This window comes from Mixophyes fleayi, chromosome 12 (assembly GCF_038048845.1).
Source record: "Mixophyes fleayi isolate aMixFle1 chromosome 12, aMixFle1.hap1, whole genome shotgun sequence".
NCBI lineage: Eukaryota > Metazoa > Chordata > Amphibia > Anura > Limnodynastidae > Mixophyes > Mixophyes fleayi.
Window position 1 is genome coordinate 46061611 of NC_134413.1, and position 27366 is coordinate 46088976.

General features: G+C 41.2%; 1 protein-coding gene across 1 annotated transcript; it reads right to left on the reverse strand.

Annotated features, from left to right (window-relative positions):
• Positions 1-1391: 1391 nt before the first annotated feature.
• On the reverse strand, positions 1392-27046 carry LOC142108268 (zinc finger BED domain-containing protein 5-like). The gene is made up of 3 exons (XM_075191906.1): positions 26054-27046; positions 25246-25799; positions 1392-1668 (listed from the first exon to the last, which is right to left on the reverse strand). Exons 1-3 carry the CDS (start codon positions 27044-27046, stop codon positions 1392-1394), a joined length of 1824 nt encoding a protein of 607 aa, XP_075048007.1.
• Between the last annotated feature and the right edge of the window lie 320 nt (positions 27047-27366).

A 27366-nucleotide genomic window follows, 5' to 3' on the forward strand; every position in this document is an offset into this window, starting at 1 on the left:
GTTTTTTCTGCGCCACTGCCTTCCTCACCATATGTTTGAGTGTCCTATTAAAATGTTCCACTAACCTATCAGTCTGCGGGTTATATACTGATGTGTGTAATGTTTCCACTTTTAACAACCGCCATAGCTCTTTCATTAGACGGAACATAAAGGGAGTACCCTGACCAGTCAAGATTTTTTGGGGGATACCCAACCTGGTACAATACAGAAGGAGTTCTTTTGCTATTGTACTGGACTTTATATTGCGCAAAGGTATATCCTTGGGATACCTGGTGGCATAGTCCACTATGACCAATACATACTGATGGCCGCGGGCCGACTTCTCTAATGGGCCTACCAGATCCATACCAATACGCTCAAACGGGGTCTGCACCACAGAGATGGGAATTAGCGGGACCCGGTAGTCTGGCTTTGGACATGTTCTCTGGCATACTGGACACGTCTGGCAAAACCTTTTTATTGCCTCGTACACTCCTGGCCAATAGAACCTGAGCAATATCCGCTCCCATGTTTTATTTTCCCCCAAGTGCCCCCCACACAGATGTGTATGTGCAGCTTTGAGAACAAGTGATGTATGGATTTGCGGCACTAACAATTGCTCTACAGTTCTACCCTGTTCATTAGCAACTCTATACAACAGATCATTCTCCTCCAACAGATCATTCTCATCCATGTGACTGTCTGTCTTCCCCTCCCTTTAGATTGTACGCTCTTTTGAGCAGGGCTCTCCTACCTCCTGTTTCGATCACTTTTAACTGCGCTCTCCAGCTACTCAGCTCTACTCCTCTTAGTCATTCTACCCTCTGTCTCCTCTCGCTTCTCTCCGCTCCCCTCAGTGGCTCTTAACCTGTCATCCGTGCCCACTCTCTTGGGCCAAAGGAACCTGCTTGTACTGACTTTTCCCCTCCCTCTCATTAGCTGAGCCTGAGCCCCCAGAGTTATAGTGCTTACTGTTACTTGTACTGTGCTGTTTCACCTTGTACTGTGCCATTGTTTGTCCTTGTACGGCGCTACGGATACTTTGTGGCGCCTTATAAATAAAAATTAATAATAATAATAATAATTCTTTACCATATAATAGGCAATACCTTCTGTAGGCTTGTTAGCCTTCTCTACCCCATTAATCTCAACCACATACATGGACATTAGCTAAGGCAACATCTCCAAGTTGGTCTCGGTCAAAGTCTCTTAGTGGAAACAAGTTAGACAATCCTGCCCAGTCTGAGTCCTTCACCCGAGGTCTCGCCAAAGAACGATGTCAGGGTCTGGTTCTGTGTTGGTACTTGTGCAGCTCTCCTTTGTCTATGCTCCCACCTCTTAGGAGGTGTATTTTTCTGAATTGTCTGGTTCAAGTTTCGTAGTAGATTCTGGCGCTTTCCATTTCCTATTCCCTAGAGCTCCTCCATCAAGGCTGGACTTTCGTCCGGTGCTTCAATTGCCGACGTGTCTGGCTGGATTCGCTCCTGGAGGATCTGCTTGAGCAGCGGTACGTCTCTTCCCAGGATTAAAGGGTATGGTGGTTTTGGGGCAATGGCCGCTTCCACTGTTAGTGTCTGTCCATTCGCAGTAATAGACAAAAGAGTTCTGTCATATTCCTCGGCAGTCCCATGGACACAAAGTACCTTCACTTTGGGCAGATTATACGTCGGTTTCTCTGGTAATATGGAGCTGGAAACCAAGTACAGTTCACTACCCGAATCTACTAGAGCCAGCACCAGATGGTGATTCACATACACAGTCACGCAGAACAAGCAGGACTTCCCGGTAACCGGACTCATTATACAGCAGCTCGGATAGCTTGGTTGTGTGTGCGCTAGTTAACAATCCATAGACCCTATTAACGTAGGGCACTGAGTCCTCAAGTGTCCAGGCTCTTTGCACTCAAAGCAGATTGGACTTAATGCAGGTTTGGCTGCCTTTTCATGAAGCAACATCTCCTCACTAATATCCGGTCCACTGTTCCATACGCCAGATTTTGACCGAGGCACAAACTTTGGAGCGGGCAACGGAGGTTTGGGCATATGCTGTAAGGCGCTGTATCTCTATACTACAGCAGCCAATTCCTGATACAACTGAGAATCCGCCTGCAGTTCTCACCTTTGTACCCCTCGGTCCATACCCCGGATACAATGGTCAATGGCCAGAATTTCGATCATTTTGCCCAGTGTTCTTTTCTGGCTGTAACCACTTCTTTACTGTTGTACCAAGTTCAGCAAGCTGAGCCAGAACCGGTAAATCTTTGGAGAGTCTCCAGTCATGACATCGTTTGGCCTCCCCTGCTCTGGTGACTTCAAACCTCCCTAAGTTGGCGGTTTTTAGCCGCTGATAATCGCCAGTCTGGTCCTCATCTAGGTCTATGTAGGTTTGCTGTGCTTCTCCTGAAAGATAGGGAGCCAGGTATTCGGACCAAGTCCTAGGTGGCCACTTGGCTCAGGTGGCGGCACGCTCAAAGGCTATTAGATATGCCTCCACGTCATCATCAGAAGTTCATTTCTGTAGCGTTGAGGTAACTGGAGCCTCTCTATCCCGTCTCCCCTGAGCGATCTCCTCACAGAGAAGGTGGGTATTTTCCTCCTGCACTGCTGCCACATGCACTGGGGTTCTTAAAATATCTTCTATTCCCACAGGAGTTTGTGCTGGATAATGAAACCTAGCTTCTTTCAGCATTCAGGTAAACAGCAAAAGTTTCTGGACCACACCCAATTCACAACTGAGTGACCCACAAGGTGTGGTACTACAATTACCAGAAAAATAAATTTGTTTTTGTCTGATTTTAAACACCTTTTTTCCAAGCTGACTGTTAGTAGTTGCGGCGGCCACGGGCACCGCCGCGAATCTCACCTCCTTCCTGTAGGCGTCCCGGCCGTCGCTATGACGACCGGGACGTCACTTCCGGGAATCACCCGACCGTTGCCAAGAACAGTAGCGCCGCGTCCCGGCGGCTAGGGACAGGCGGGCGCGTGCGCAAGAATAGGCAAGCCTGTGGGCTAATTAAATAAGTAATTAATTATTAGAGCCCTGTCCTTGTGATTTGAGTGCCAGCCTCTGATTGGCTGGTACTGGTATTTAAGGCAGTGAGGTCTGCAGCCTTACTGCCGGTTATAGTTTCTGTATCCAGTCTGCTGAACCTGCTCTCTGCCTTGTTCCTGTCTATTGTAATTGCTGTTGTTTACCCGTTTATGACCCTTGGCTTGAATTTGGACTTTGCTTGTGAACCTCGTGACCCTAACCTCTGGATTGAATACCGACCTCCCTGTCTGCTCGTGACCCCTGACCTCAGCTTGTTCATTAGTACCGTTGTCTGCTGCCGTCCCCTGATCTCTGCTTGGATCTCACTCCGCTTGCCTGGGTTCTCCCCAGCCGGTACACACTTCACGACCCTCTACCAGTCTGCAGCCCAGTCTGTCCCCATCATCAGGGGCTCCAGTGAAAACCTGACTGGTGGAGTAGACTCTGGGTTGTAATGTGCCGACTGGCGGGGTTCCTAACACTGACATGTGCTTTAAAACCTTCACTGGTAAATAGCAAACAAGCCAGAGGGAGAGAAAAAAAAATATTTTTTTTGGGACCACACCCAACTCACAATTTGAACCTCTAATAAGTGTGGCACTAAAATGGCCAGCAGTGTTAAACTTCTGCTTTCTTTTGCAATCAAAACAGCTGCTAATCAGTTCCCAGTGCAAAGGTTTGCCTCTTCACAGCAACACATTAGAAACAAAGCATTACAACAGTTTGGTGTATTATAGTGGTTTTTATCAAACTCCGCTCACCACCCTTGCATCTGGAGGCTGGGAGGATGGCTGTGTTTTAGCTGCCCTACAGATCCCACCATGACACCACATGTGAGAAAGTACAGCATCCACAGGAACCAGACACAGGTATGCTGAACCATTTAACTGTTCATTAGCAGTTGTCAGGATGGTAAACAGTTTCCAGCAATGGCACATCAATCATCCAGAAACAGTAACACAAAAAATCCCCACCACCTACATCTGGCTAGACATAACTTCCCTGTCTGCAAGCCGGCCACTTACTGGCATCGGCGGTCACACCCACACATACAGACAGGGTTTTTATCCTCCACCCCAAGCACTACAACAAATCACAGCAAACCAATCACACCCACGTGTAACACCTGTGTGTGTGTGTGTGTGTGTGTGTGTGTGTGCTAACAGAGGATCACAGGGAACCTTTAACCCTGTCTGCTGCAGACTTGCTGAGTTTTTAACAGTTCCTTTATAGGGCAACTGTGGCAAATATGCCTCTTTGCCACAATATATACATATATATATATATATATATATATATATATATATATATATATATATATATGTAAATATATATATATATATATATATATATATATATATATACACAACGAGGCCTATTTGCGACACAGACAAACTCCTAGCCTGCACACACACAGGTGGTCTAATGAGGTAATTAGAGGAAGGGGAGGATACTTGTGTATGTAAAACCTGAGTTGGACAATTGTGTTTGTGACTAATGCTTGGAGAGCTAACCAGTCAGTAGAAAGCCTGATTGTGTTTAGCTAGCACTAGAGTCACCAGGAGGTGTAAACAATGTTACATTGTTTACTGTTGTTTATTTGATGCAAACAATAAAGCACTGTGTAATTTGACACAAGAAGCTGTCTGCGTCTGATGTCTGTGGGGTGTCATTGCCAGAAGTGCTACATGTGGTATCAGAAAGTGTCAGAAGTGCTTAGATATATATATATATATATATATTATATATATATATATACACACACACACTATAAAAGTATTCAGGCGCTTGACCATTACACCAACAGGGACTGTAATGACATTGTATTCAAATATTCAAGTATGTGTATTTTAATATGGAGTTGGTCCCCCTTTTGCAGCAATGTCAGTTTACACTCTTCTTGGAAGGCTTTCCACAAGATGTTGGAGTGTTTTTGTGGGATTTTGTGCCCAATCATTCTGTAGAGCATTTATGAGGTCAGGCACTGATGTTGGACGAGAAGACCGGGCTCGCAATCTCTGTTCCAGTTCATCCCAAAGGTGTTCAATGGGGCTGAGGTCAGGGCTTGGTGCGTCAAGTTCTTCCACACCGAACTCATCAAACCATGTCTTTGTAGTCCTTGCTTTGTGCACTGGGGCACAGTTGGAATAGAAAAGGGCATTCCCCAAACTGTTGCCACAAAGTTGGAAGCATATAATTTTCCAAAATGTATGCTGAAGCATTAAGATTGCCCTTCACTGGAGATAAGGGGCCTAGCCCAAACCCTGAAAAACAGCCCTGTACCATTATCCCTCATCCTCCAAACTTCACAGCTGGCATAATGCAGTCAGGGAGGTAACATTCTCCCGGCTTACGCCAAACCAAGACTCGTTCATCAGACTGCAGACTGCCAGAGAAGCGTGATTCATCATTCCACAGAACACATTTCCACTACTCCACAGTCCAGTGTCGATTTGCTTTACACCACTCCATCCGACTGTCACACGCCGGTCCCGGTGTGGTGGTCGAGTACTGATCGGAATCCTTCCCTTACCTTGTCCTCCAGACACGAGTCAGGTTCTTTTCTGTTCGGATATCCGGTGGTCAGGAGATAAATACTTCAATGAAAGGGACAAGGATTGGTCAAACAACTTGGGTTTATTGAGAATGCGGTAAGGAAAGAGACCGCGCCACTGACCCCTTCAGCTCAATAGTAATGACAAAATAATGTGTCTGATCAGCATAGAGCACAATAGCATTTAACATATGACATACACCTGGTGAGTATAAGGCAGAATAACGATAACATCTTCAATGCACATTGTCTAATAAGGCACACTGGTAATCACAGTTACTACTTTCATGTTAACAATATCTGACTGGTGATGATGCAAAAACCATCAATAATAACCCATCAAGACTCTTACGGTCACTACCGCGCCCACTAGAGGGCTACTTCTTATTCAGGTGTTTGGGGTACTGTGCTATTCCCTATGGGTCAGGCGCTGCACTTTTAGCATCTACTGCTGAGTTAACTTGAATTGCAGCGGTACCACTAACACTGAATGTCACACCTTCAATATTAATAAATCAATTCTTAGGTAAATCACATAACATTAACATCCATATCAACATTTCGTGCACCAATATTATCCCTGGTAACGTTACCATATTTTCCACTCAGTCCTGGGCTGACCTGTGCACAGGAATTTGGTAATGTTCCAATGTCCTGCAGAGGTTTCCATCAAGGGCTAAGTATTATAGTAGAAAGCAGGACTGTTGCTCATTTCAGCCACAAGATGGCGCTGTTCTCTCAACAGTCAATGAATCTCTATCAGCACATGTGCTCTGCAACAGGGTATAATGTCCAGATATCAGCACACACACAGGATATAGCTGAAACGACCGTCTTAATTGTTCCCTGCAGCATGTGTAAAGGTATGATCTGGGGGAAAAACTCTCACAACCCTTGTACAAGAATGCAATGTCAGTTTTGGATAGATTCTCTCATCACTCTTCCCTCTGACACTGGGGTGTGTGCAGTACACTGCAGGCTAGGGTTTTACCTTGAGACAGTTCTGCAGTTAATGGAGACTGTCTTTGGCACCCCCTTGCGTGTCCCCAGCTGTTCTCCATCCGCTTTGCTGGCAATGTCACAGTTCTGGCAGCAGCTTATCTTCTCTCTGCTCGGCTGCACGTCCTCCCCCTTGTGCCTTCTACCATGCTGCTCTCTCTCTCTCTCCTTCCTGCCCATCCTCTTCCTGTTACTCCCCCAGCCAATCAGGGCCTTCATCCTCCTCCTGTCAATCACTCCTGGGCACAAGTTTTCAGGAGCACAATTAACCCCTTGTAGCCTTGCGTTTTAAAAGTGTTTATGCACTCCTCTGTGCTGTTCAACAGGGCTTTGGTGTACCACACCGGCGCTGTTATTTTCCCTTTAAGAACCATGATTCTGCTTGCTTCTGCCTCAGAGACATTACTTTCACAGGTGTTCCTGGCTACTGTGATCTGGACCTCCTCCCGAACCTCATTGGTCCTGGAGCACTATATTAACCTCCCATGGTTATGGGCTCATTGCCTGTTCTTCGTGTTACTCTAGTTGCATTTGGATCTGGCTGTGTACCTTTTCCTTCCGTGTGTCCGTTACCTGCTCGCTGGACTATACTCCTTACTGCTGTTCACCTGCAAGCCGGAACTCCTCTCCGCTATTCATCTGCAAGCTGAACGAGTATCGTGAGTTGTTGCTAAACCTGTGCCTTATCTATTGGTTCACCTTTACGTCTGGCTGGCTAAGAACGCTGCATCTCGCTGTTAGAGCTACTATCAAGTTACCTGTCACCTGTAGTTCCACGTCTGACACGGGTTATCCTTACTCTGCTGTTAGCTGTTTACTGGACTGTTATTGTGAACTACTTGTTGTGCCGGTGCTTCATACTACAGCGAACTTACCATTGCAGTTACAACGAATCCTGCTACCTGTAGTTCCACGCATGGTTCAGATACTACTCACATCTCTGCTACTTCTAGGCAACATTCTACTGCACGTGTCGGTGTTCATCCAAGTCCTTGGGTGATGTTTAACGCTTGCTGCTCTACTTAATAAGAATTACAGTGTTTCCAGTACCACCTGCTATGTTGAGTCATCTCTACTCTCGGATCAGCTAAGTTCTTTATACTACTCTGTTTGGACTGTAAGCTGTACCAGTGATTCACATTCATCTGCTGTGTGGTTCTCTATTGGATCCTAGTGTTCTTGTTTATCATCATTGCGTTGAACTGTATATCATCTCATGCTGTTGCCAAGGGTTACCGACTATGAAGTAGCATATGTGATTTGTGTCTGCATTACAACGAATTGCCTTGTATTCATCTCTGCCAATATATATATCTAACAAGTTAACCCGTGCATGATACTCATGCATTCTAGTCAAATCAAGCTACTTAAGGTGTTAAAAAGGTTCTTGTCATGCATTTGGGCCATAGCCCAGGCCTCCTCAGGGGAAGAGCGTTACTTCCCGACATAAGCGCCCTTTTTTAACGTGGTTTTGTCCACATGTCACCACCTCATCATTCTTCTCCATCACCTCATCCTTCATTTTCATCGCCACATCTATCCAGATGTCTTTCCAGACACAGGGATCTCTCTCAACGGTCCTGAGTATCACACTCCTCTCGCTCTGTCACCCCTGGCAACCACCAACCACTCCCCACTGTCACCCCCGGCAACCACCAACCACTTCCAACTGTCACTTCTCCTTCAAGAAATATATATATATTTTTTTAAAATCTTTATAAACACTTTTAACAATTAACAAATTAAATTAACAAATTAAAAACATCTTAGTATACCAAATTTCAGCCCTTTCTGAATTTTTTTTTTCACACACACTAAGAATTTAGTAGGTCAGTGTATAACTCCGCCCAGCAGGTGGCGCTGCAGCTTGGTTTTATTTTTTCCACACACACACACACAGACAGACTAACACACGCCACTAGGCATTTATATTATAGATTCCTTCCATTCCTGTTGTACCAACATTCAATACACTACGTTGCAGCAATACTACTTTCTCCTGTGTTGTTATTGATGCTTGTAAGCCGTGAACTTATCCTGAGAATGACATTGTGTTCTGCCTCCACCATCCTCTATAGTAGAGGCAAGGGATCGACAAAAACCCTCAGAGCCGTGACACCGACACTTCACATTGGTCTTGGCTGATGTGAGGCTTGCATGCAACTGCTCAGTCATGGAAACCCATTCCATTAAGCTCCCGCCGCACAGTTTTTGTGCTTACATTAATGACAGTGGAAGTTCGGAACTCTTCAGCTATGGAATCAGCAGAGTGCTGGCGACTTTTACGCACCATGCGGCTTAGCAGTCGTTGACCCCACTCTGTGATTTTATGTGGTCTTTCGCTTCCTGGCTGTGTTGTTGTTGTTCCTAAACGCTTCCACTTTCCAATAATATTACTTACAGTTGACCGTGGAATATCCAGCAGGGATGAAATTTCACGAACCGTCTTATTGCAAAGGTGACATCCTATCACAGCACCACGTTTGAAGTCACTGAGCTCTTCAGAACGACCTATTTTGTATCACAAATGTTTGCAAATGGAGACTGCATGGCTAGGTGCTTGCTTTTATACACCTCTGGCAATGGGGCTGATTGAAACACCTCAATTCAATAATTACCATATACTTTTGTACATAAAGTGTTTGTCCACACACAGTATATAAACATTTAATGTGACATTTTAATCACAACCTTTGCATAATAATCCTTAACAAATTCCCTATTATTAGCTTAATCATGAAGAGTTTTTACCAATAAACTCATGGGGGAAAGACACTCTCAGCTGCACAATGATATTAGTAATATTAGTCAGACTAACAGCATGCATGGCTTTCATTATTCACAAGTACTGTCTTTTTCCAGCCTAATAAACTGATGGACCATACAATTAAACTGTTTGCCTATTGTCTAGCATTTTAACTGTTTCTGATATACTAGGGGCATATTGCACCTCCCCCCACAGCACCCGGCTCTATTACAGCCACTGCACCATCATCTCAGACTTCTGGTATTGCAGCCACTCCCTATTCAATTATTTTCATCTGAAAGACATGCACTGAATTGCGAATGCCATTTGATTTTATGTAAGTAGATTTAGGTGATTGCACAATGCATTTTAAAGTTCCTAATGTCTTACAGTGCTCAGCTTCAGTCATCCACAATACCAAACAATACTTCATAAGTAATTTTATTTTATGAGTTTTCAATTTTTCAGTTTCTATTTGCACCATACTTGCCAACATTTCCTTGTTGGCTTCAGGGAGATCCCGAGTGAGGTGAGTGTGCGGGGGCGGGGCTTGACAAATCGCATCATTTTGGCACCACCCCCTAAACAATTGTCACAATTTTGGACAATTACAACAGGGGGTGGGGCTAAGATGACACAATATTTGCATAATTAAGCCCCAGCCCCACCACTTATCTATTGCGAGGCGAGAACCAGGATGTTGCGCTGCTCTCCCAGGAGCCCCTTCCAGAAATATAGGAGGCAAGTATGCGATAAAGAAAATCAGCTAATGAATCTCTAGACACTGAAGTGTCTTTTACATTTCTGTCTCCATTACTGAAGTCATGTTGTCTTACCTGGCAATCTTTGATTAAATCTTGGTCTCCATGAAAATGGCAACCTCCATAGGCATCAATACATGGACATAAGACACAATTTCTGAACTGTGTCATCATGCCACAGATGGCGAAGCCAACCACATCTTGCACTGGCTCAGCATCAGGAAGAATGCCAGACTCTTCAGGGAGTGAGGGAGATCGCCCCTATTTCAGGGAGTCTCCCTGACATTCAGGGAGAGTTGGCAAGTATGGTTTGCACATTATCCAAACTATTTTTTATCAATGGACCCTGCACTTGGAAACTGCTTATCACAATGATTAGTCATATTCATCCAGTCTTGCACAAATCACTCAGAACAAATTTTGCAGCCCCACAGTTCTACAAACACATATTAGCAGTTCCATCTTGGAACTTCATTTTCTATCTGAACCTCAGGACCATCTATTTCCCATAAATTACTGAGAATTTAACCCACGCAGTACGTAAAGCACTCTTTATTTTTATTTATTTATTTTTTAATTTGGGACTTGACCCACCAAGCCCTATTTTCTCAATTAGAATGTGTCCACGCAGTAAGCACTCTATGGTGGATGGCTCCCGCAGGTCCACCACCCGGAAAGTTCACTTAGGCCCCACCTCTAGCAAGATAAACCCAATCTCCACACTGTTTCTCAGTGATTATGTAGATTTATGTACTCTTTATTTTTATCTCTTAGCATCTCAAAATGTATAATTAGAGATGTGCGCTAACCCCCCATGTTTTGGTTTTGGATGTGGTTTTTGTTCTATAACATGTTTGTGTTTTGGTTTTGTAACTGGTTTTGCCAAAAAATCGTGAAAGGTTTTGGTTTTGGATCTGGATTTAATTAAAAAGTTTGAAAAATAGGTAAAATAATGTGATTCTGAGTTGTCTTTGCTCCAATATTACTATTTATAGCATTAACATTCATTTCCAGTCATTTTCTAATGATTCCTTCACAATTGTTCAAATTTTCACAAATTTTGACTTAAGTTTGCAGCGATCTGGCTGGCTAAAGTTAGTGACAGAGCAGTGGAACATATACATGGCACAGACATCACTTTCCACCAAATATCTCCTCCGAAGTGCAGTTGGAGGGTGCAAAACTAGTCCTATAAACATATGAAATAAGATTCTATCTCTATCAATAATCTTGCTATGAAAATTGAAATCTCATTTTGCACTGGTGCACAAATCTAGAAAGCTTTGAATAACAGAGGTCATCTTCATCAATGGTGACCAATGACAATGTTATCATTACCCTCATCATCATCAAAAATGTCTACATCAATTACAATTTCATTTGAAAAAAGAAGATACACCAAGTAGATAAATGTTAGGCAGCATGCTTGATACATTAGAGAGGGTCAGCACCAACACATTGAAGAGGGACAGCAGCAATACATTTGATAAGGTCAGTAGCAACACATTTGGAAATTTGGAACATAATATGACATCCATCGTATACCCAAAGAGGTCATTGGATGGACAGTGGTAGAATGCATAGTTAGACATTTATAAAATTAAATAGATGAATGTGGCCTGCACCCATAATGGAAAAAAAAATTCAAGACTACGCACACCAAATATTTGGAACGTAATAGGGCATCCATCATAGACTGATCCTACAGAAATAGCCAGAGGTTATTGGATGGACAGTGCTAGAATGCATAGTTAGACATTTAAAAAATGAATTAGATGAAAGTGGCCTGCATCCATTTTATAAAAATTCAAAGACTATTAGTACGCTGGGCAGAGCATTCATTGGGGGCCAAGAGCTAAGCTTGCAAACACCTCGTTTTAATTCAAGTTTTTTTCTGCTATGAGTAAGGTATATCTGACTTAATAGTAGCAGCATGTGCCATAATGCTGCCCTTGTGGCTCAAACGAGGGGACTCGTCACTCGTATATATTTGCAAGAATATAATTATGTCATGTATAAAAATTTTCATGTATATCAATATGGAATCTATATAAATATGGAATGTATAAATAATACATATAAGTTATATTAATCAAGTGTAAAAATATGTTAACCAGTCAGTTCAGATAGGGCAATAGTTGGCCTTCCCACATATGTAACTCACATTGATTCAGATTTGGTTGCCAAACATCTGTCTTGACAAAACAATGCAATTGAATTTGAAAGTCCACATTCTCTGAAATTAAGATACAGAATTTGGCACATCGGTCACCCAACCAACAGCCAGTTGGCAGTTGGCAGGGCTAGGAATACGCAGAAAACAAGTCCCCCAAAAAAGTTCATTTTGGCACCAGAATATACTAGAACGAAGACTTCAGAAGATTCTTGGGGAGAAGTGGAGGAGCCAAAAATGGAAGGCTATAGTCTAGTGAATAGTTGCTGCCTGTGAGTTGTGCTGTGTGACTGCTGGCTTGGATCATAACAGATCTTCCCACAAAGTGCCATTGAGAGCTGTTGCTCAACGATTGCTTGAGGGATGTTTGCAGCAAAAGCCATATGTAAAAGTCAGCCCAAAAGGAAGCATCTTTGGAGTATGGGAAAAGACTTAGCTTGCCACTGGCCATGAGATGTCAGCAGTACTCATAAGAAGACGTTTAAGGTTAATTTTGCTTTGTTATGGTCAAGTCCTTCCATTGAAACTAGTGAGGCATGAGGATCAAACTGTATTTTACCTCTGACTGGGACTGTAATATTGCTAATTGAGAGGTTATATTGTGCTGTCTTAAGACAAATGCATCCCTTATCGACTTATCTGCTGCTTTGGTAAAACCTTATGCCACAAGCAAAGACAATAATAAACCCTTGAGTTTATGCAGCTTTAGCCCTGATGTTAGGGCCACTCTTCTATACCACGGGGCCAGTAGAATCCTTCCTTACACTACTTCTGGGATGCCAATCATCAGCCCATTACAGAGGCATCAGTAAACATTTAAAAGATGATGATAGACAAAGGGCACAATTGTAAATCGTGCAAGATGGCATTGTGTTTGGGGCCTCCCACTCACCCAAAAGGATATGCACATAGGGTAGCAAATCAAAAGCCAACATTTTGGTTGTTCAACTGGATAATAGATAGGGATGTTAACAAATGAAACATGAGCATTTGGATAACAGTGGTCATCTTCTTCAATAGTGGCAAATCATCACACTCAGCATCATCCTCATCAAAGATGTCTACATCAATTACATTTTCCTTTAAAAATAGAAGATACACCAAGTAGGTACTCATTAGTATGTGTGATACCTTGGAGATGGTCAGCAGCAAATATATTGAAGAGGGACAGCAGCAATAAATTGGAAAGGGTCTACAGCAAATACATTGTAGAAAGTCAGAAGCAATAAATTGCAGATGGTCAGTAGAAATACATTGGAGAGGGTCAGCAGCTATAAATTGGAGAGGGTCAGAAGCAATAAAGTGCAGAGGGTCAGTAGCAATACATTGGAGAGGGACAGCAGCAGCAGTATCAGAGCTCATTAGACGGACAGCGTCGGCATTAGTAGAGATTATTTAACAGATGATGCGAGAATAAGGGCACAATGTTAAAAGGTGCAACATGGCATTGTCCTTGGGACCACTTACCTGGGTGTGATAATAACATGTGTTCAACAGCTATAGGATTGACAGTAAATGATTGGTGGGAAGCCAAATAGACAGGGTTGTTAAGTCAACAATGTAATCACATCAACAGTATTATTAGGACAACAATTGAAATGTAGACAGTATTTATTAGGTTGACAATTTCAATGTAGACAGTATTATCCCTGTCCGTATACCTGTCCCTAACCCTGTCCCTATCCCTGTTTCTAAACCTATCCCTATCTCTGTATCTATCCCTGTCCCTAACCCTAGCCCTATCCCTGTCCCTATCCCTAAACCTGTCCTTAACCATGTCCCTAGTCATATCCCTAAACATATAAAAATACTGTCAACAGTTGAATTGTCCACCTAATCATACTATCTGCCATGTGAATTGGCGACTTAATAATACTGTCGATAGCTGAATTGTTGACTAATGTTGCTTACTTTATGAATATTAAATAAATTAATGTGCAGCTGTCGAACGCATAGCATTTTACTGTTACACAAGCTGATAGACCAAGGTCAAAATGTAAAATAGTGCAAGATGGAATTGTCCTTGGGCCCACCCACTCACCCATATGGTAAAAAGGACATGCACATAATTTAACAAACCAGGCACTTCAGTGACAGGGACTGGCACTTTTGTGGCTGAAGTGCTTGATTTGTTTGGGCCCCCACAAAAGAGGACATTTGGTTGTTGCTTGATGAACTGAACAGAATAGATAGCAATTTTATATCTTAACAAATTACTAATGGGCATGCATTTGGCTAGCAGTGGTCCTCTTCCTCTTTGTCGAAAATGTCATCACCCTCATCATCATCATCATCATCACTAATATCATGATCATTGTCATCATACAATATTAATTCATCCCCACTGGAATCTACATATTATGTTGGCATTTGGCAGCAAGAACGGTATTCCTCATACAATTTGTAGATCATTTGATGAACACCAGTTTTTCAAAATTTTTGGGATGTAGTCTCCTCCGACGATCACTCTCAATGTTCCCAGCTGCGCTAAACACTCTTTCTGAGTACACACTGGAGGGTGAGCAGCTTAAGTACATCATAGCTAGTTTGTTGAGCTCCAAATTTCCATTTTTCACTCCCAGTATTCAAAGGGACTGTCTGAGATGCGAAGTTCTACTTTATCATTAAAGTAATCCTCCATTTTCTACTAAGACAAGTTGTACTTGCTTGAGACAAGCTAGAGGTGTTAATACATTTGGGCAATTCTTTAAAACCTTACCAGATGTCATAAACTTTCACCTTGATGTGCTGCTGTGTTGTTGTCTCATTATCAGTGTGACTATAAAAAAGGGAAGTTTTATTCTGGTAGTAGCATTTGAAGGAGAAACTGTGGCAGGGAACGTGTCACATGTGACTTGAGCCGACAGCTTGTTCACAAGGAGCTATTTACATCTGTGAAAGCTAGGATCAAGCATGGTTGCCAAAATGTAGTGATCTAGTTTTAAGATGCTGCACACACTTGGGTCCTGGTGAAGTGAATAAAGAACTTGATCCGCAAGGTCAACATACTTTGCAGAATCATTAAGTTTCTTCTCTGCTTTTCCAGTAGTGTGATTAAGGGTATTACTTGACTCAGGTTGGCAGTGTCTAAACTCACTTAATTTGTTTCAATTTCAAAGGGTTTCAGTATCTTGCATAAAACAGTAAGAATTCTCCAATGTGCTGGAGTAAGGTAACATGTCCCCCCTCTCTCAATCTCTTTGCTTGATGTATAGGTCTTGATGGTTTTTTGCTGTTCCTCCAGTCACTGAAGCATATACAGTGTGGAATTTCACCACTTTACTACCTCTTGTTTATAGTTGGTGGCATGGCAGATTAGTATATTTTTTTCCAGCTGCCAAGTTCTACATGCGGTCACTGAATGTCTAAAATGGCAGAAATTTTACGGGCCATGAGCAGCATCTCCTACCCTGACCTTTCATTTTTTAAGAAAATCTGCACCACCAAGTTTATTGTGTGTGCATAGCATGGTACATGTTGCAATTCACCAAGTCGTAATGCACACATAATCTTGGCTCCATTATCGGCAGTAAGGAATCCTGAGGAGAGTCTTAGCGGGGTGAGCCATTTTACTATGACATTCCTGAGATTTTCCAACATGTTGACACCTGTATGTTTCTTTGTGAAACCAGCAGTACAAAGAGTATCTTTCCTGTGAATGACCTGGCATTGAGTGCTAGCTCTACTATGCAGTAAGGATGAGGAAGATGATGGTGAAGTTACCGGCGCTGCTGCTGCTGCTGGTGATACACATACCCAGTGGGCTGTCACAGTCATATAGACTTTGTTTTGATCAGGACCGCTTGTCCACAAATCTGTAGTTATGTGGCCTGTTGGTACAATGGCATTTTCCAGGGACTGAATTTCTTTTTGCTTAACCTCACAGTACAGCTGAGGAAATGATGTTCTGGAGAAATGGAAATGAGATGGAATTTCATAGCGTGGACACATGGCCTCAATTAATTATCTAAAAGCTGCATTGTTGGTGGATATTGGATGCACATCCAGTGCTATCATAGCTGACATGGCTTTACTGATCTCCTATACAACAGGATCCTGACTGTCATACTGTCTTTCTCTTGCAAAAGCTTGTCAAAATATGCTTAGTCGTCTTGCTCCCCTTCGGTATAGATGTACCCCCTCAACTGCAGCAGCTGTAGCGTACAAGAATGTGTCTTGGGAATCATTGATTGCATCATGGGAGTCATTTGAAATTTGATAATAGAATGCTGGACTATGTACTAATAATGAGGAGGTTGATGATGAAGGTGAGGATTGCAACTGTTTATCCACTCGGCTGGTAGCTGATGCTGGGCTGCTTGCTACTATCCACAATTTGCCAAGTTTGAAAATATGACTGGAATGGACTCGCTGCAAATGATGTAACAGGGAGGAGGTGCCTAGATGATCAACGTCCCTACCTCTACTTATTTTGGGATTACAAAGGCTACAGATGCCTTGACAAATGTTGTCTGGGTTTCCATAAAAAAATTCCAAACAGAAGAGGTGTCTTTTTTCGTCTTATGCCCATGCATGATAATCCGCTTTTCATGGGCATGAGCTGGTAGTAACAATGGTGGCTGCCTTAGTTCAACACAATCATCACCATGCCCCTGATTACCTCATTCAAGTACCGCACATTACATTTTCAGATCCACAATTATCCCCCTCATCCTCTTGCACATTTGCAACTTTCAAAGTATCCTTCTCAATTTCAAAGTGTAAATCATCATCAATACTAATACTGCTGCTACCCATCCTCACACTTGAGGACTTTTCGAAGAAGGCTGTTTTTATAATGACAGTGTCGGAATCTGAAACCTCAGACTCACATATAGCATTCATGGATACCTTCCTTAGACTCTCCTCTGGATTCTGTGACTGCCCATGTTGCTCTTCAGCCTCAGCGTTATTTTCAGGCACTGATTTGACTGTTTTGGAGGTAACAGGGACAAACCTAGACTCTGAGCTAGAAGGTGGTGCATGGGAAGTTAAGGAAGATGCATGACCATGTTGGCCACTCTGTTTTGCAATGGACATCCTAGTACATGTACCAGTACCAGCAGTTGGAGGACCTCTACTAGCAAAAAGTGGGCATAGTCTGAGCCTTGTCTTGCCACTGCGGATGGTGTATGGAATGTTAGCTATTTTCCTTCTTTTGGACAAATCACTACATTTTTCAGAAGATTCGCTCTTAAGCCTCTGCCTTAAATGAAGAGCTGATGTTTTCTTTGAAATTGAATTTGACAAAAAGTGTTAAATTTTGAGGACGCTTTTGTCAACTTTCTTCCTGCAGTACCTTTTATACTATTAGAGATCGTAACAGTACCACTATTGCCTGTAGTGGTACTGGGATGATCTGTACAGAGATCCAAGAGGAGTAATGCTACTTAAACAGGTTAAAACTACTTGTAGCTCCCTGACAGCACACCAGGGGACTGCCCAATGAGATAGGAAAAGGAGGGAATGTTATCTTACAATTCTTATGACACTGCTCAACAAAATGCTTCTAATTTAAAAAATGTGTTCTTATTTGTTGGCAAACAACGTTTATGTTTTTTGGGGGGTTGTGCTGCTTTGAGTCAAAGACAACACCCTTATTACTTTTGTGGGGTCTGCAGCTGCGTCGACCCTGACATGTAAACACCCTTTCTTAAATATAGATGTCACTGAATGACCCTCTGCAAATTGACAAGTATTTACAAAAGATTAGAATATAGAATAGAGTTTTTTGAAAGGATCTGCTGCTGACCCTCACACGCAAGCACTCTTTTATAAATATAGACATCACTGAATGACGCTTTACAAATGTTATGCCTGAGGAATTGTCTGTACCCGGGCTGGGTTGTGTCACTGGAGCATAACTGGTAACTATGTACAAAAAGGTGGGTGGCTAGATTAGACTCCATTGCATGAAAGATAAAGTACTCTTACAGATGGTGGTTACTGTGAATTCAGGAGACTAGAGAATATGAATGGGACTGGAGACTGAGAAGTAGTGGAGAATAGCAAGATGTTGGTCAGATTCAGCAAAGAAGAGCAGACTGGATCCAGAATGTTGGACCGGACTGGAATCGGAATGCTACACCGGACTGCAGATTGCACTATCTGAGCAGGAATAACTGGGAGGAATGCAGGGAACCAGGTTGGCGTCTGAAATATTAACATGGCACAGGCAACAGGCTAAGGCTCCAGGAAGTACTTTTATACTAACTGCTATCACCTGATTGGAGACTGTGATCAGCTGAACTGAAGCAGACTGGCTGAGAGGGATAATATACCTGAATCCAAGATGGCATCACCCAGGAACTGGTTTTGGTGGGAACCCTGGAGTGGAGCCTGCTATACCCTGATTGGAAGCTGCAGTCTGCTGAGCTGAAGCAGTACTCTGACTGGCTGAGGGAGAGCAGGTGACTGAATCCAAGATGGCAGCGCCCATTTATTGGTTTTGGAGGGATATCTGGAGTGGAGACAGACTTGGCAGCATCCTACAGAGAGATCTGAGACCAGCAGAGCCTACGGACTGCAGGGACAGTTTAGAAATACCGCGAAGGGGTATGTAACAAGACCTGAGAGCCTGGTGCATGGCAACAAATTGACAAGTATTGAATGCTGCTGACCCACACATAAAACCGCCTTTTTTAAAATATAGATGTTACTGAATGACCCTTTACAAATTAACAAGTATTGAAAAATAAAAAAGATAACAATATAGAATAGAGGGTTTTTTTATGGAATCTGCTGATGACCCTCCCATGCAAACACTTTTTTTTAAATTTAGATATCACTGACTGACCCTTTACAAATTGACAAGTATGGAAAATATTAGAATATATAGTGTTATTTTGGGATATGCAGCTCAGTTGACATTCACACTCAAACACCCTTTTTTAAATATAGATGTCACTGAATGACCATTTGCAAATTGACAAGTATTGCAAAATAGAAAAAATGTTAGAATCTAGAGTTTTTGGAATGGTTCTACTGCAGTGACACTCACAAGCAAACGCCCAGTTTTTTAAATTTTAATTCAGATGTCACTGCCCTACAAAAGATAACTTTTATTAAAAAAACTAAAATTTTAAATGAAATAAATTAGTTTTTGGGATTATTCTGCTAATAGTCATACAGCAAAAGCACGCTGTTTTTTTTATCCAGTACATACTACTTAGTTGAGAATGATATCTAACTCTGCTTATATACTAGTACTACTATATATGCATTAACAACAACCAGTAACCACTGCTCCGTTTAAGCTCTCTGACAGATTGAAATCAAAAACAAATCATCATCAAACAAGCTGACTGATCTCTAACTGCTTTAAACTAATCACATGATTCTATTGTTTTCTATGTCCCTCTTTCACCGAGGACGCTATTTTCAGTGCAGAGCACTGCAGCTAACGTCCTCCCTACACACTGCCTGTTCTAAAATGGCACAGGAGAAAACAAGGGAGGGCTATATATATATAGAAGATATCGATCCAAAACTCTCCTGAGTTTCGCATCAATATTTTATAGAAGACATTTTGCCTCGTTTTGAGATCCGAAATTGGCTCAAAAAAAGTCATGATTCGGTTTCACTCGGAACCCCAAATCTCGGATCTGTCGAATTACCCCAAATCCGAACTGCTCATCTCTACTCTATTGTCACAGCACAAATACATACATACTCTGATAAGCAGTTCACAAAGTATTTTCCCTTGAATCAAGCAAATACCATTTAATTGCCTACATTCAAATAATAGACATATATGATGTACTGTTTAGCAAAGGGACTGAAAGAAATAAAACCTTAAATTATAAATTGTTACTATAAGCAAAAATAATAATAAAATAATAAAAGTTCATATTCCTGTGACACAGTCAGCAATACTAGATGTACATTTAGTAAAAGAGTAGCATAGTTTACCTTTTTTTACAAAACACTTTCCACCAAGAATTGCAAAGCTAGCAGCTCACTTGTTTTTCTGCAGCAAAACTATGAAGAGAAATCGCAGCAGTACCTCCAATTGAAAAAGCAATAATTGAATTTCTGCAACAAGGGAACTTTAAGAAATAGTATAAAAGGTTTTATTAACAAAATAAAAGCTAGCGCTGTCATAATATTATCATCAAATTTCAAGTCTGATATTCTGCCCTTCAGTGACAAAACAGTTACTTATTAACAATTGAAAAAGTAGGTTGTATTACAATTCAAATGCCATATTACAATTGGTTGAGATAGTATATAGATGTTCCATAGTTCATTGTGGTCCAAAGTCTTAAGAAATGTGGAATGTCTTTTCCAACAATACTGATTAGGAACATCTGTTCTTAGAATTAACTCTTCCACTGCTGCTCACATCTCTCTCCACAGTTCAAGGCCAATTTAATTGCAATAAAAAATACCACATCAAACAAAATGATAAAAATAAAATAAGATAAAAACAATGTATATATATTTCATGCTAATATATTGGCTTCATCCAAAATATACCTTTGATACCCAGGAAGAAGTTCAATGGGGCAGTCCCATGCTCAATGAGGTGGCAAGGTCTCTGATTGTTGTTTGTAAAAAATGTCCTTGAAACTTAAATATTGAATAGGAAAGGAAGGAGTAACAGCCATAGACTTGGTATGTAATACTTGAAGAGGAGTGACTTTATGTAGGCATAAAGACATACAAGCAGAACCACACGCCAATAAATGGGAAGATGACTATTCCAGATGAGGAGAGTGCAGTTGAAACCAGAGGAGGCCCAAGATAACAGGACTGGTGGTACGAGATAAAACAAAAAAGGATATTCAACAAAAAAATGCCCAATGAGTAGGTTCTTTCTCTAGTGCTCTTTCAGAGAAACGGATGTCCACCAGGTTACACAGTCAAGGGAGGATGGAAGCTCTCCAATTCGTCAAGGGAGGATGGAAGCTCTCGAGAGGTTCGGATTCAGCTGGAGGAGGAGGAGGATTATCCCAGAATATTTTTAGCACATCTAGCCAGGTACACAGGCATTGCACCAACTGAACTTGTTGGTCCACTCTGCCCAAGAGATGATGGAGCATTCCCTGTAGAATCCATGTTGGCCAGATTTTACGGTCAAGGAATTCACAGAACCAGTTAGTCTCTTTGCAGCCTGCCTGGTTTGACTCCATTCACCATGGATACATGGAGTCTAATGAGGTTAAGATTTTATTCAGGGACCCCAGCAAGGAGGTTTGGTATTCTCTGCTTCACCCCGCAAGATGTGTTCTTCGAAATGGGTACCAGGCAAAACTGACAGTTGAAGATGTTATAAGCTGACAAGGAGTGACAAGAATAGGAACGGATGAAGAATATCAGGTTTCCAGGATTAGTTGAGGAGCATATAGTACAGGATGCCAGGATCTGCTGAATAATAATGAATACAGGATTCCAGGATACCAGGATGAGTGGGAGTGCCAAGTAATCAGACAATGGCTGATTAGGAAAAGTTTAAAAGAACACATCTGCACATGCGCAGACCCGACATCCAAGATAGTGTCAGTCATCGGAGCAGAGAGCATCGGGACTACAGCGAGGAGACGGCCAGGTCAGAGCACCGGACCCCGGTAAGTCAGCTGGAGGATCTGCTGCGTGACAGAAATCTAATAAATCAAATCAGTAATATATAGAATATATAGAAATATATACAGAGTATAGTGTTTTATCATTTATAGCTTCTTGAAACTTTGCTGCTTTTTATTTTTAACACATCAAACTATATAATACATAAAAAACAAATAACATTAATAGGGGATATCAAAGTGCTATTAGGCCCACTTAAAATTAAATCAAAATAAGAAAATTAATCAATAAAAATATTAATTTGAATGAATTTTCACAAAGTGCAGCCAACACAGTTCTCTTTCACACCACGGAGGGTTCAGCTTTCAAGACTTCGGTCTTGAAAATCAACATCGACTAAATCCTAAGTATGAGTACTACACAATTGAAGAGTAAGGAGAAGACCCGAAGACAGCGCTTCCGAAGAGGCAGGTAAGTATTTTTTTTTTTTTTTTTTTACAGAAACAGCAGATTATCGGGACTGCTGTTTCTGTACTCCGGTTTTGTTAAATTTGAGAAATGAATCAATACTTATCCGTTCGATAAGGATTGATAACCATTTCTCTATTTCAACGTTAAATGATAAATGTGCCCCTTTGTGAGCTGGGGATTAACACAGCCGATCGGAGTGACATACACTGACTCAAATCCGAAAGCCTCCTCCGATTTAGCAAACAAATATTACCTTTTCTCCCAGCATGTGGATATTACGCTTGTCCTCTCGCAACCAGTTACATGGAGGGTTCAGCTTACAAGACTCTCGTCTTGAAGATCAATATCGACTAAATCCTCAGTATGAGTACTACACCATGCTCCAAAGGAGCATGGACACTATCACAGCGGTCTCCTATCAGCTGGGGATTGACACAGCCAATCGGAATGGCATACATTGACTCAAATTCAAACACCTCCAGACCGCTGTATTTGTCTCCACGCTTCTGTGGATCATGGTGTAGTACTCATACTGAGGATTTAGTCGATGTTGATATTCAAGACTGGAGTCTTGTAAGCTGAACCCTCCGTGGTATGAAAGAGAACTGTGTTGACTGCACTTTGTGAATAATCACTATTTTTATTGATTAATTTTCTTATTTTGTTTTTGTTTTAAGTGGGACTAGTAGCGCTTTGATGTTACCTATTAACGTTATTTGTTTTTAAATTTATTCCAGAAATTTGTTGTATTGCTTTAGGGTGAGGTCTAGCTGCTTTTATTTGACCGCCCACTGAGTCTGCCTGTTTTTTTTTCTTTTATATAATACATCAAGTTTAAACTATGAAAACATGATTATTACTGCTATTATGCCTATAAAACATCCCTCTAGTAAATATTTGGTATCAAATACCATAATGTATTTTTAACCACCTTTCTCTCCAAGTGTATCTGTACTACCATCTCTGTTTTAGTTTTAAAGTGCTGACATATTATGCAGCGCTGTGCATCGAGGGGATCATGATACAAACAAATTATGTACAATAGCATGTTACAAGAGGTAAAGATTGCATTAAAAAACATGTATTATGGCTTTCCTCATTGCTGCTTCATTTAGTCATTCATTCTGGTCACTGGGTGGAAGGAACCTTGCGAACCCAAGGATCATTTTGAAGCGCTCAGTGCATGTAGCTACCACTGGCGGCTTCCAGACACTGCTTAAGACCTTCCATTCACATAAGAACTATTGACATCCAGATAAGATTCTGTAAAAAATGTTAAATTAATGTGCTTTAATGAGATGATTGATGGTATATTATGTTACTGCACCAGGGTTTGGCCTCTAGTTCATTCTCCTAAAGCTCCTATGGCTTCCGGCACCAGATAAGGTCATCTAATTTTTTTTAAATGTATGCACAATAGATTATTAAGCCATATGAAACTATTACACTATTGTGCTCTTTCCCTGTTTTACATTAGTCTTCTTCTTCTTCTTTTTCTTTATTTATATGGCGCCACAAGGTTTCTGCAGCTCCTGGCAAAATACAAAGTACAATATGAGCAGTGGACCATACGGGGTACAACAGTACAAAGCAAGACGAATAAAACCAAGACTCCAAAAGCTCCAAACATGGCAAGTACAGTGATGTTGGAGAAGAAGAAATGGGAGAGACAGCTCTTGATGTAAGTATTAAGAAAAAGGTTTCTGATGAATGTGGTGGTTTTATAGAAAAAGGAAAATATCTAGCATTCCATATACCACTAACAGTGCAAGGAAAGACTTAGACCAAGCCCACTTTTTGCTAGCAGTGGTCCTGCTATTGCTCTTAAACGTACTAGAATGCCAATTGCAAAAGCAAGTGCTCAACACAGTCATGCACCTTTTATAACTTCCCATGTACCACCTTGTCGATCTGAGTGTAGGTCACCTATAATGCAGCCACATCAGGGCATGAAAAGAACACTAACGCTGAAGAACAAATTGGCTGCTCTCAGACTCTCCTTAGGAGAGTCAAAAGGTGTCCATATGTCCTATATGTGAGTCTGACACTTCAGATTCACTTTAATTATAGAGCAGTCTCCTTCCAAAATGTCTCAACGATTTGAAAATGTAAAGATGAGTAGTAATGATGATGATTTAGACATAGAAATTGAGGATGCTACTTTGGAAGTGCTAATGTACAAAAGGATGATGGTGATAATTGTGGATGAATGTGTTGTACTTGAACAAGCTAACGAGGATGATGTTGATTGTGTCCCAGTAAGACAGTCACCAGTGGCATCAAAAAAATCCATGTCATGCATGTGGAAATATTTTTATCCGAACCAAGACAACATTTATCTAGGCATCTGTAGTCTTTGTGACGCCATAATAAGTAGAGGTAAGGCCGTTGACCATCTAGGCATCATTTTCTTCATTGAAATAGTTTACCAACAGCAGGAATATCGTTTACAGTAACAAGCAGTCCAATATCATCTACCAGCAGATACCTCATGCAATCTTCTCTACTATACAGAAGGCGCCCAAGAAGACTAAGCATAGTTTTAAAAAACAAGTGTCTGTGAAACAATCATTTGCAAGACCTATTATGACAGTAAGCATCCTGTTACAAAGCAGATTACTGCAGTGGTTCCCAAACTTTCTCAGTTCGCGGCACCCTTATGGTCTCCTAAAAATTTTCAAAGCACCCCTAAGTCAAAATAATTACGTGGTAGTCACAATTTTTAAGTATTTGGGTCAAAATAACGTAATAAGTATTTTGGTCAGGACAGAAATACTTATTAAGTTGTTTGCAAAACTAATACACATAAATCCAACGAAAATTGTTGAAAAAAAATATATTTATTGCAAAAGAACAATTTACAGCACTCATTAACACTCAAACAAAATAAAACAACAATATGTACAAAAATGTGTTGGTTATTAAAGAATTGTATAAAAATACAAAACTTATTATTATTTATTAATGGGAGGTGTGTGCCTGTTGTGCACTACACAACTTTTCAAACCTTGGAATCAGCTTGGACACTGCCACCCACATTTCCTGTTCAACATTAATTTTTGAACGATATTTGCTTTTGATTACAGCAACAGCTGAAAACCCAGCTTCACACAGATATGTGGTTGCAAATGGAACTAGGATTCGCTGTGCTTTAGTACTTATCATTGGATATTCATCTTTAATGGATATCCAAAACTCTTCAAGTCCCATGCTGCTAAATTTTACTTTTAAAGACTTGTCACAGGAGAGCTCAATGAGTTTTTCTTCTTTAGAAGTGAATTCAGATGGTGCATTCGTACTGAATGGGTCTTGGATCCATAGAAATTTCTCCATGTTTTCTGGAAAATATTTTTCAAACCAGTCACTGAGCTTTGTAAGGTGCTGCTTAAACACTGATTTAAGGTCATGTGTCAAGTAAGCATCATTGGATTTAACAAACTGATGCAACTGGGGGAAACAGTCATTGTAACCATCTTCATTTAATTTTCTTTTCCATAGAAGCAGTTTTTGTCTAAAAGCTGTTACCTTCTCAGAAAGTTTTAGAATGTGTGTGTTACTTCCCTGTAGAGAGAGATTCAATGAATTCAGCTTGTCAAATAGATCGCACAGGTATGCTAATTTACATAAAAAGTCAGTATCCAGGAAATTATTTGCACACTCGTGTACTTCTTCTTCCAGATAGGAGTAAAGTTCCTGCGTAATTCAAAAACACGGGAAAGTACATTGCCACGGGAGAGCCATCGTGAGCTACAGTAATATAACAAAGATGTGTGCTCAGAGCCCATATCCTCACACATTTTTTAAAAAAACCTTGCCTTCTGTGGCCGAGTTTTGATGAAGTTCACCACTTTCAACACGCTTTCCATGACTGCATTCAGTGGAGGACTCAGTTGCTTTGATGCAAGGACTTCCCTGTGGATAATGCAGTGGGTCCACAGTGCATCAGGAGCTTTGCTTCTTATGAGTGCCTGCAATCCTCCATAACATCCTGACATAGAGCGACCACCATCAGTACAGACACCAAAGCACTTTGTCCAGTCTAAGTTGTTTTCACTCATAAAAGTGTCAATGATCTGAAACAAGTCTTGTGCCTTTGTACCTGCAGTGATACTTTTACAAAAGAGAAGGTCTTCCACAAGATTCTCACCATCAACAAAGCGTGTGTAACAAATCAAATGAGCATCCTTGTTACTGTCTGTTGCCTCATCTAGTTGTAGTGCGAATTCCTTCCCTTTAATTTTTTCAATCAGCTGGTCATTCAGATCTTCAGCCATATGTTGTATTCTGCGACTCATGGTATTGTTAGATAAAGGTACCTTTGAAAGCAGCTTTCCCGCTGATTCCCCAACCATAATGGTGACCATATCCACTGCAGCCGGTAAAATCAGTTCATCTGCGATGGTGTGAGGCTTTTTACACTTTGCAACTCTATATGCCACCTTGTAGGATGCTATCAAAGCATTTGTTGGTATTGATGCTTGTTTAAAAAATGTACCTTTTTGGTCTTTCAATTCTTTTAACCTTCTGATGAAGTAATCGCGTGATTTATTAGCCATGTCAGGGTGATTGGTCTCTAAATGGCGTTTCAGTTTGCTTGGAATCATGCTTTCTGACGACAATATTTTCAGGCATAATACACACTGTGGCCGCTCTTCCTGGTTGACATCGACAGATGTAAATCCCAAGTCAGGGTAAGTATCGTCGTATCTGCGATGTTTCCTTTTCTTCACGACTTTGCCACTGGTGTGTGGTTCGCCATCCTTTTCTTCACTAGCACGCTTCTTTCCAATGTTCAAAAATTTTTCCATTCTTGGTGCAAGAAAATAATTCTGTCCTGAAGCAATCACCTAAAAATAATTATTATTAGTTCAAGTCAAATCCTGTGTAGCTTCTATACAAGTAAAATTGCACGTTTCCCAGAAGCAACACCACACAAATAGCAGGAACAGTGCAGGGTGGCACCCCAGAATAGTGTCGCCACAGTATTGCTGTATATGTACAAAGTATATCACCTACTGATGGCTCTCCTCCATCTGCAACAGTTATTGGTCAGCTAAATTAATGAGCGCCTGGGAATACCTACATGAATACCTACATTAGCGAGCGCTTATCTCAATTAAAAAAAGCA

Coding starts and splice junctions, on each gene's coding strand:
- LOC142108268 (XM_075191906.1), bottom strand. CDS start 27,046: ATGGAAAAATTTTTGAACATTGGAAAGAAGCGTGCTAGTGAAGAAAAG. Junction 25,800..26,053: donor TCAAAACTCGGCCACAGAAG/GCAAGGTTTTTT, acceptor CTCTCTCTACAG/GGAAGTAACACACACATTCT. Junction 1,669..25,245: donor GTGTCCAAGCTGATTCCAAG/GTTTGAAAAGTT, acceptor CTTGGTTTCCAG/CTCCATATTACCAGAGAAAC.